The sequence below is a fragment of the Schistosoma haematobium genome, chromosome ZW (assembly GCF_000699445.3).
Source record: "Schistosoma haematobium chromosome ZW, whole genome shotgun sequence".
NCBI classification, from domain to species: domain Eukaryota; kingdom Metazoa; phylum Platyhelminthes; class Trematoda; order Strigeidida; family Schistosomatidae; genus Schistosoma; species Schistosoma haematobium.
The window spans coordinates 63310714-63322547 of record NC_067195.1 but is presented as its reverse complement, the minus strand read 5'-3'; the positions used below and the strand labels follow the sequence as shown (position 1 = coordinate 63322547).

Genomic DNA, 11834 nt, shown 5'->3' with positions numbered 1-11834 from the left:
AACTGATCCCATCAGGCTGCGAACACGATGACGAACGAAAGCAGATCAGATCTAGGTTAACCAAAAGTCTAAGGAACGACCGTGAGCAGTGGTATGCAACGAAAGCAAAAGAGATGGAGAAGGCAGCGGCTGTAGGTAACACCAAACAGCTCTACAGACTAATAAAAGAAACTGGAATTAATAGGTCAAGTGTAGGTGAGACGATCTCCTAAAAAGACGACACTTATCTACTTTCAGCCCAAACGTTTAGAACGATGGACGGAACATTTCAGAGAACCGTTCAGCTGGCCTTCAGCTACTCTACAGCTACCTACCATTCCCAAACAGCCTGAATGGAACACTGAAGTAGTCCCCCCCCGACTCTTATCGAAGTTCAAAGAGCTATAGCTAATCTGAAACGAGGAAGATGGATTGGCTACAGAGTTCTTTAAGGATGGTGATCTAGTTTTATCGACTAGGTTGACTAATATTTTAGCTAAGATCTGGGAGTTGAACGTAATTCCATCTGACTGGTCACAATCACTCATCATCCCAATATATAAGAGAGGGTTAAAATCATCCTGTGACAACCATAGAGGGATTAGTTTAACTAATATAGTATCTAAAATACTAGCCTCAATAATTATAAGACGCCTATGACACGTGAACTGCAAATACGAGAAAATCAGGTTGGCTTCAGATCTGGTCGTGGCTGCATCGACTATATATTTACCATTCGTCAGGTTCTAGAACATAGACATACTTATCGGCGTCCGACAATGGTGGTCTTTCTTGACTTAAAAGCAGCATTCGACTGTTGACCGGGAGGTTCTGTGGCAGTGTCTATCATTGAATGGTTTACCTCAGAAGCACGGACTCGAAAAGCTCGGTTGGCTTTAACCAACTTACGTCACCTATGGCAAAGGCGAGATATCCGTCTATCAATTAAGGGACGAGTATACTGTGCATTAGTTCGTTCTGTTCTACTTTACGGCAGCGAAACATGGCCATTAAGAGTAGAAGATATTCGTAAGCTCCTAGTATTTGACCACAGATATCTTAGAAATATTGGTCGCATCTGCTGGGATCACCGGGTAAGTAATAGTGAGGTTAGACGTGCAGGGTATTAAGGAATGATGGTAAATCAGTTGATGTTGTGATTCTTCATCGACTGAGATGGTTGGGCCACGTGTTACGTATGGCTGAACACCGATTACCACGACGTGCAATGCTAACCGGTGTTGGAGATGGTTGGAAGAAAGTTAGGGGCGGCCAAACCAAAACGTGGCATCAATGCTTGAAGTCACTAACTTCTAGTCGGAGCCATGTTGGCAGATGCAGACTATTTGATTGGGGTCCACGTGACTATCGTAGCTAATGTTTGGAGACTCTTGGTGACATGGCTCAGAATCGACCACAATGGAGAACGTGTATACACTCTCTGCCTTCTCTTAAACTAAGAGATTAAAATCACTCCATATCTTTCTTTCTACGAACTAATTCTTCCTTCCTGTATTATATCCTTATATGCAATCTTTCGTTTATATATTACTACCATTGAATTAACTGCTTCTATGAATCCGGTGTTCATCTTGCTGTGTTAATGAGGTATGGCAACTTGGACCTATGCATATATGTGCCTTGGTCCTACGTTGTAGATGATTGACTATGGATAAAATTTGATTAACATTACGGACTGAACAAAGTACACATTATTTGGTGTTCAGTGATCAGTTGGTTGATGATTTTATGTTACTTTCGTAATATTCACCGAAAATTTGGGAATAACTCCCATGAAATTTTTTAAAATATGTATTGAGTAACTTTATGTTGTATCCTTCTATTTCTTTACGTATGAATGATTTACAGTCCATGGATTTATGCTTAATTAACTGTGAACCTTTAATTGACGGATCTGTTTCTGTATTTAAAGCCCTGTTTCTAACTTGCAGTATTTTGTCTCAACCAACTGAGTACTTGTATCTTTTAGTTTTTCATATTATGATCTATTTGTTAAAGGGGATGGCATTATTGTCTTCCTCAAAAAGACTTCCCTTCACGATAAAATGAAAATAAAGTCATTCACAGAGGTTTATTTCAGCGGAAACGCGTGTACAATATCTTCTTAAACTTTGCAGATTAAGTGATTGTGAACCCTGCCAACATTTATGATGTATACTGGCAAGGATTATTCAAATGTGAGTGAGATAGTTTTAGAGCTTATATAGTTGCATAAACTACGATATGATGTTGATTAGATCCTTAGAATTTTTCTTAATTTCACTAATTTTGACTATGTAACCTGCATAACTGATAAATTTGTAGAAGTTTACCGTGATGTTTTCATAGAGAGGTATTGTCCTTTTTCATATTCAAGTTCTCTATAAACTGGATTTAGTAGTATTCTAAATTAGCCTGACTTATCTATCACACACATCAACAACTTAAATTCATTTGCCCACAGTTGATTTAAGCTTTCAATAAACAATAAAGGGAAATATGTCTTCTCTGACTGTCAAGCAGTAAATTGTTATAAAACCTATACATTAGTCATTACTTTATTATTGTGCATAATTAATAATCTTAAAATGTTAATATTTATTAAATTAATTTTGAGAATTGTTTGTTCATTAGACCAAGTTAAAATGGAATTATATTTTGAAACTTCACTATGATATATTTTTTCTACTCACAAGTAGTATAATATCTTGCATTACAATACCAATAATTTATTGTCATCAATATCTATTAATATACTTGTAATTTGAATGTCAACTTTTTGTTTTATATATAGAACTGTATATCCAATAAAGTTAATTAAAGTAATACTATTTTGATATGACATGGTATTACATAAAACAACTTTTTTTAAAGCATTATTTTCATCTTTCTCTTTCACTATACGGATTTTCAAGTAAAAACTCAATAAAATTGTTATACATTATTAGTTGAGTAAGCTCTTAAGTAATTTTTATGTACATTAATCTAATAGTTTGGATCTTATATTTCAATCTGTTTTATTCAATTAATTATATATTTACATAAATAATTTTTTCGAGTACAGTAATATTAAATAATAATAATAATAATAATAATAATAATTTATATATTCCGAAAATAATAATTACAGGATTCACGCCAGTTTACAGGCATGATCAATTTGATATAAATAGTAACATTAGATGTACAGAACAAACATGTGATAGAAGGAAGTTTTAAGTATACTAGTTCAGTAATTGTTTAGATAGTACATGTATTACAGCGATCCAATGCATCAGCCGGGAGTTTTTATTATTTCTTAAATGGACAGCCTGTTGATTTATGAACGGAGTAATTAAGATCATTTCGTGTACCAGATCGAATTAATGATAATTATCTACAACTAGAGAAATTAAAACGAAAACAAAGAGCACGGAACAACAAAGCAGTAATTACCAAAATATATGAATCAGGTCTACATAAATGCGTGTGTCATGTGACACAGTGATATACTGTTTATGTTATTCAAATTAGTTCAAATTGCTAGGGACGGTGTTAACATAAAGTGACAGCAAGCAGGTGGTTTTACTTACAGAATGAACTAATAAAGATGGCTAAACATTTAAAGATCCTATAATATTACTTGTGGAATGAGATACACTTACAGGTGCTAGACCATTCAATGCATTTTCAGAGGAGCAATATGCATCGATGCAGCGAACATTTGTTATTTCCTTTTAATTTGTTTAATGAGCTATATTTTGGGTTACAGATATTTAGGTTATATACAAAAAAATGACAGTTAGTTATACCACATATATTAGGATCTATAAAACAAGTGACTAAAAGAATCCTTGTGTTGATTGTTTTAGGAGTATATCCTGTAGATCATTTAAATGTGTCTATGAAAGAGTCTTTTATACAGAATATTCTGTTATGTAATTTATCCCAGCATAAGGATTTAATTAAGCGATTAAAATTAACTTTCAAATAAATAATTTTTTAAATAACTTATATTGGTTTAATCTATTTAATTCATATTAGTTGACTAGACATTCAAAACTTTGCAGTTAATCTGATGTAGATTGAAACTGTTTATTTCAAATATAATTTTTCCTCCTTTTCTTAATCAGAACCTTAGTTAAGCAAAGAGTAAGGATTGTTGAGAATTCGTAATGTAGGACAAAACTGATATCTGACGAAAAATGACTTTCAATCGTTCTCTAGTTGAAGTAACGATGCAAAAAATGACTTGCAAACGACTTTACTATTAATGTAGACAATAGTTTTCAACTGCACTGATAAAGTTAGTCTTTTCGTATGCGGTTATTCCAAAAATGTAAGAAAAATGTAATTGTTGATTTTTCAGCACAACCGTTTTTAGTGAGAATTCTTTCCATAAGATATTCTGCTAAATAGAATTTGTAAGACAATAAACTTACTTTTCCATTCTTCAAGACCAGCATCATGATAACAGAAATTAAGTTTTGTGATTGAATTCGTATTTATTAAGACGATAAAGTAACATCAATACACGTATGAGACTGTTTGTATATGTTGGATGCGTATTGCATTTAGAATAAAAAAACTGATCAACTTAGGTAATTCTAATTTTGTGTTTCCATTTGGTAAACTTATTTTGATGTTTGTGTCAAGTAAGTGCGATTAATTTTTGCTTTTGAGAAATGTCGATCCCTAGATTCACATATTAACATTCACCACCTAGACGTATATTATCGAAATACTGAAATCGACATCTTGAATTACACTTGATGGTTCGAACCTAACTATTTAAAAGTTACTAAACCTTCTGTATTTTCGCTACAACGATTATATGCATTGAGGACTTGTATGATGTGGAAGATGTGGATTACTTTTATCCCTAACATTCTCATAACTAATTACCATTGTTTTCTATCCGTATTCGAGTAAGCTATCAAAATGTTAGATTTCTGGCTTAGTGACACAAAGCTTTTTTGGCTGATTCAATTTTAAGAGTTTCTGTGATTGACACAGTGAGATTTCTAATTTTTTCCTCTGTCTTAACTAACAACTCCGACGTACAAGTAGTTCTAAATAGCAAACTATTTTCAGTATATTGACCATAACTAGAACAGTGTAAATGTTTAAGTAGTAAAGATTAAGGACTGGGACATTTTTTTTGTCAAATGAACCACTTAGTTGATTATGGTTTCATGTATAGGAATTTTGTGGCAGTAACAACACCTATCCTAAAACAGAATAATCTTTCCAAATTAAAATGAGCAAATATTTAATTGTGACTTTTTAGAATAGATAATTACTTAATTTAATGAAATAGAAATTAGTGACTAGACATATGCATATGTGTTTCTTAAGGGAGTATAGTTTTATGAGTAGTAAGTACAGACAGACTATGACGAAATCGATTTTTGTTGTTGTGTTGTTAGCCAATGAGAGAACAACACCTAAGACCATACATACATACTGAAAATAAATATGTTAATGCGTAGGATGAACCATTTGTATTGTTTAATCACATCTTGACTAAAAGAACGCACATAAATATTTGGACAATTTGGTTAACGCCTGATTTATTGAAATTTATTACAAACATGGGCATAAAATAGCTTGTACATGAGGAATTTTATCAAAATCAAGGGACGATGTTCGAAAATCCCGCACATATGATATGGTCATTGATTCCAAAACTATTAATTGATTGATTTAATGGATTAGTCTTTTAATCATGTTAAACAGAGTTGCAAACCTTGGCTCGAACTCCCAAATTCCCCGTGGTAATACTTTAACTAACGAACGAAACTCAGAAAAAAAGAAAAGGTCGATTTTTCGCACATCTCGTTCAGCATCGAAATCGCGTCAAAACATATCATCATCTGCTATATGGAATAATCATAGTAGTAGCAACATTAGATATGATAATAGTAATAATAAAGACAATGAAATTTTTTCATATCCAAAGGACTTATCCTGGGAACAAATAATAACGAATGATGGCTTTAAAAAGCATTTTCTTAAAATATTTTGTGAAAAAGTACGTGAAGGAGATCATTTTAAAACTATAAGAATTAATGGTTCAACAACGGCAGGATCAGTTGTTAAAGAGTTAGTTGACAGTTATTATTTAAAATATGGGACACGTGATGATTTTTGTTTATATGAAATTATTGGACATATTCAACCAGTTCCATCCCCTCATTTATCAGCTACACCGATTTGGTCTTTCACTGAACGTAATACTCGTCAAATAGATTTAAATGAAAATATTATCTCATTATTACAAAACACTATTCCAGGTTACGGATTATGCCGGAGATTAGAACTCAGACCCGTAAACAATGACTATAATACATCTGGATCCATGTTTATGAAAGGAAGTAGAAGTGTAGATGGTTCACAGGCTAGTTTACGAGGTTCTGTTTCAACTTCTCAAACTACATTAAATTCATCAAGATCTTGTACACCTGTAAATGGAATTACACACTTCAAAGATTCTCGACGAGGTCGCGCATTTAGAGGACTACAAATTCCACATGGACCTTATTTCCTTTTATTACGTGGTAATCAACCAGATCGTGATGTTCTTTTGCATGATGTTACCAAGTTAATCATTGATAATGCAATGCAGTCATATATGACTGTTGGTTATGGGAAACACGTTGATATTCGGCTATATCCTACACCATCTGAAATGAATTCATCTGAAGGGGATTGTATTATTGCAAAAGTTGTAGGTTATAATGTACTGAACACATCAAATAATTCATCTAAGGAAAGCTTAGTATTTCTTGAACCATGGGATCAGGGTATGGATCCTACTGTTAGTTCTAGTGGTTCCGTGACACCTAATAGTTTTCATCGTATACAAGATAATATTGAAATTTATGTTAATGATAACTTGGTCAAACCATCTTGTTCACTAAAATTCCAAAGACAACAACTTCGTCCTGGTGATCTCGTCTTTTTTGGTTCACGTAAACGTGGTTATGTTTATTTATTTAAAGATCCAAGGTGTATACCTGACCATAAATTAGAACTTTCATTTACAAAAAATGATACTGGTAGTATTAATAATATGGAAATAAACAGAAATGTGAAAAATATCAAGACAAATGTATCCAGTGATAATGATATCACTCCGCGTTCATCAGAACACGACAGTTTGAGTGTTTATTCATCCTCTGTACTCGAAGATATGAAACAATACAAAGCAATTCCAGCATTAAATGAATTGGAATGGATAATTGAGCCATTGCTAGTTCCATTGAGAATTTCTGATTCAACATTATCAACTTCGGTGTCAACCTCTTCTCTGTCATCATCCATTTCACAGAAATTAATAAGTTTAGATGCATTAGGTGTATGGGATATCGAAACCGATTCAATATTAGAACCATGGAGATCAGCATGTTTGTTAAGTTTATTGATTAGAGCTATTGGATTGGTTAAATTACGCAATGACAATACTACTGTTACTACTTCTTCAGTCAACACTCATAAAAATATCAATAATATTGTGAAGAATGGTATCAATACTAAAAATCCAGGATTTAACAAATTGAAGAATAATTCTATTGAACATCTTTTTAAACAAATTACATCAATATTATCCAATTATCAAAAACGGGTCGAGTTGGTGAGTATTATGAGTAATTTTTTAAAAAAATTAATGATAGAAAATCGTTTGTTGGCAACATAAGTTCATTGTAGTTGTTAACCTAATGTATAATAATTAGTTTTTTTAACGTTTTGTACGTATTACAAGAATCAATTTAATAGTTCTTTAAGCTATTCATTCAATAAAAAGCAGAAGTTTGTAATAATAAAAATTTAAGCTTTAAGAGTAAACTATTTTGTGTAAATTTTTTCATTGAAATCTTTTGTTTGTTGTTGATAGAATTAATTCTTTCCACTATCGTTTTAAAGAAATACATTTATCAACAGTATTCAAAGAACAAAGTGAATACATTTCACATTCAGTAGTAATTTCATAGTCTAAATAAATAAATCCAGTTTGGATGTAATTTTCATTAGAAAACTATACCTAATGCAAGGAAAATTAGATTGAATAGTTGATGCTTTTGGTAGTGATGATTTCTTTGAGATGAATAGTTTAATTACAAAGCGTCTAATTCTAGTAGAAATGTATGTTTTAATTTCGTTACAAGCCATAAGTCAGTTGGTTTCGATAAAGATTATATATCCATATAATTGAAAACTATCAGGACTGACTCATATTAGGAAAATTAGTTAATTAACATGTTATAATCTGTAGTTTCAAGTAGAAATTTCAATCGTTAAGCTACAGAGAAAGATATAATGGTAAGATTTTAGGATGCTACTTAGTAAGATACTAATTTCAAAAGTTTACTGAATTTGTATTTATATATTCCTTTACTCTTCAACGACCATAGTTACGACTCCATGAATTATTTAATGGGATCGAACCCCTCATAAACATAGATTATCCGTACAGTTACTTGCTACTTGAAGTATGGCCTGTTTTATCAACAACTTGGATTTCAGCAAGTGTTTATCATTTGAATACCAGTCTTTTTGTTAGTAGGTAAAATCTGAAAGGAATGTTTATATGCTCTGTTTGAGTGGTGGGTGTATTGAAGTAAACAGTAATTTTCCGAGTAATCTTTATTTATTATGGAAACAACATTACATTTGTTCAGTAGCATCCTAAAAAACAGTAGTTTTCGTGCTCTAATCATAAAAAAGCGAAAAATAAATAAAAACATGGTTTAAAGAAGGAAGGTTAGTGTTTCGAAAATCAGGTTTCGCAAAATGTGGGTCATAAAACATTTTTAGGATTATGAATGGTTGTGAAATCTGAGAGTTCTTCAGAAACAGGTCAAATAATTTTCTTGGTTTGTTAATTCAGAAGCATAACAAATTTATGCATATTGAGATGAAATATAGAGAAATCTTACTTGTGGAAGGACTTAACTCATCTGGTTTACCGTTTTTGTATATTAACTTCTGCTTCAGTTACTGTGAGTCTTGCATGACCATCGCTTAGTTAATATTTACACAACTAACCGCATTTCAGCACAATGACTGTCCAGTCAGCTAATGTCCTTGTTTAGAAAATCCGATGATTTGATTGATCTTAAATTGTACTTTCTGAAGTAAAGCTGGTTGGAAGACTGTTTCTGTATGATTAAAAATTAGATATTACTTAGGGTTGACAAAGTGGATTGGATGTTTATTTTTACCAAATTTCAACTATAGCATTGTCAAAAAATCGTCAGCGGTACTCGATAAACGAACACGTACTGCTTACTTTGAAAACTAACTATAGTAGATTTCGAAAACATTTAGCGGAAATAGCATTTTGTCTCCGATATACTGAGTGTAAAAGAAGCAATCAGATTTTGTATACACTCTCTGCACACCATTGCAATTCAGTTCGATAACTCGGAAGAGTGAACTAATGGGAGATAAATCAGTTGGGATAAATTTTTTATTTACCAATTTCAGTGTGATGTTTGAAGACATTCGAATTACTGAAGATTCATTGGCAGAATTGTCTAGGATCAAGATGTCAGCTTCTCATTAATAATACTTTTTTTGACATTTTGGTTGGTAGTTGTTGTTCAACAAAGCTTTTCCTGTCTAACACTGTCATACAGTATTTTATGATTGTTACTCGATATCAGTGAAATTTCTGAGTTCGGTAGAGCAAACTAAATGAATCAGTCAAGTATATCCGTGGGTGAGTTACTATTTTTGGTAGAATTTTTCGTTACACAAGGTCATCACTTGAATGTCTATATCAAGGTCAGTGTGTCTTCCAATGAGTACGGATGAGAAGTAAATATTATTTATTTAAAAGTAGGCTATGCGGCCTGTTAAATCTTCTTGTATTCTTCTGTTGTCTTATTGAGTTGGTTAGATTTTGAATCATCCATGGTGCCTGAATGGATAGCAAATTATGTCAGTTTGTTAACCACAATATTACTTCAACTTATACCAAAGTTAAATACATGTTAATTTGTTTGAAATACCTCAGTAATTTGGATTTAATGTTTATTAAGAACAGATTGCACAAATCGATTATTATTTACCTTCATTGTATACTATAGATAATCAGTAATACCTCTCAATCTTAATATTGACGTATATTTTCGTTTAATCACGTATTCACTAACAAACAAAAAATAATAAATTCTGGTTGTTTCTTTTAATTAATAGTAATACACATAACATATATACTAATTTCATTTCTTTCTTCAATTAAATTGAAACATCTCACTTTAGTGAACTTGACATTTAATTGAAATACACAAAATATTACAATGTGTATTGTTCAGTAGCACATGTACACAAGTCTATGCTATAGAACATAATGAATTAAACATGATTTAGATTCTGACATTGTGTTTTGATGTAATAACCGAAATATATATATAATCTTATTTTATTTAGAAACGACTTATCAGACTTATTTTGATACTTGAGCAAGCTTAATTCTTGAAACGTCAGTAACATTAAACTATACACAAACAAGTGGTTGTGGAGATCAAAGTCAAGTTGTAAACTGTACTAGTCTCTTTTTTTTCCGAAGTAGTTGACCTAAGTGAAACGTAACATTAAAATAAAGACAATTTATTAAAGTGTATGATGAAATTAAAGAATGAAATATTTTAATGTGGTTGAAATGGGTGTTATTTACAAAGTAGTAACCGATCTTGTTTTTTTAGTTCTTAGCACTAAGTAAATATTATCGTCGAGTTACAATTAATTTAATGTACTAGAGAATGATAACAGTACGAATTTTTTGGAAAATATTAGTTTTCAACAAAACGTCATGTATTACCTGCTGAAAAATGTCATACAGAACAAAATATAAGTTAAGGATTTCCGGTCAATTAATTTCAACAGATTTAACATCAAGACAAAGTGCAACAATATATCAAGGCTAGTACTCGTACTATAATTTTATTTGTATAATTTATTAAATATTAAGGAGTAGACAGTGTAAAATTGTTTAATATTTAGTAACCAGTTGATGTATATAGACATTTCATACAACGCAGTTTCCATACTGTTTTTCCTTTTAATTGTTTGAGACGAATTTAAACTAAATATATCCTCAAGACAGTTGTGTATTTTCAATGCTTCTGCATACATTACTGTTATTCTGCTAAAAGCCTTACATCTTTTCTATTACTTACATATTTTACATCTGAATTGATGAAGCATTACTTTTCAGATAGATAAGTTCCAATATGTTGTATTATCGGTAATATGTTTTCCTGTTTTCAGAAACATGATAATGTAGTCATTTAACTAAGTTACCTATTTTCTTTAGATAGGTACGTTTGTATATACTTCTGATATATTTTTGCCTTACGTGACTGATAGGGATATATAATTTATAAATAAGAAATGCTGATTAGTTGTATACATTTATTATCTTTTTTTCTTATAACTAATGGACTTCACTAAGTTGAAAAAGTTTATTTTAATACGGAAATTTATAGGAATGAAAAACAATCCCAGAAAATTATCAAGGTCAATTTTGTCTACTTTGTAAATCGCATTATCAAATTTTAATAACATTCATTTACATTACAATTTGAATTATTTTATTCTCTCTTATTATAGCTTAACAGATAAAATATGTATGTTTTTGTTTTGAACAAGTGCTGATAACAAAAGACACATTTAAACAGCTAGATGATTCAATACTTACTTTAAATAGGAGTTAACTTTTCAGAGCTATCATCTTTAAACCTGGGTTCACTGGGTAAGTAATAGTTAGGTTAGACGTGCAGGGTATTAGAGAATGATGGTAAATTAGTTGATGTTGTGATTCTTCATCGACTGAGATGGTTGGGCCACGTGTTACGTATGGCTGAACA

The 11834-nt window shown here is 31.4% G+C and overlaps 1 protein-coding gene across 1 annotated transcript in view; it reads left to right on the top strand.

Moving 5' to 3' along the window:
- The first annotated feature begins 4472 nt into the window (after nucleotides 1-4472).
- The window catches only part of PDZD2 (PDZ domain containing 2), a 69862-nt gene continuing 62500 nt past the window's right edge, over nucleotides 4473-11834 (top strand). Inside the window, exon 1 of the mRNA XM_051212002.1 lies at nucleotides 4473-7594. Within this exon, the coding sequence (XP_051072136.1) occupies nucleotides 5687-7594 (1908 nt within the window). The 5' untranslated portion in view covers nucleotides 4473-5686. The remainder of the gene's footprint in view (nucleotides 7595-11834) is intronic.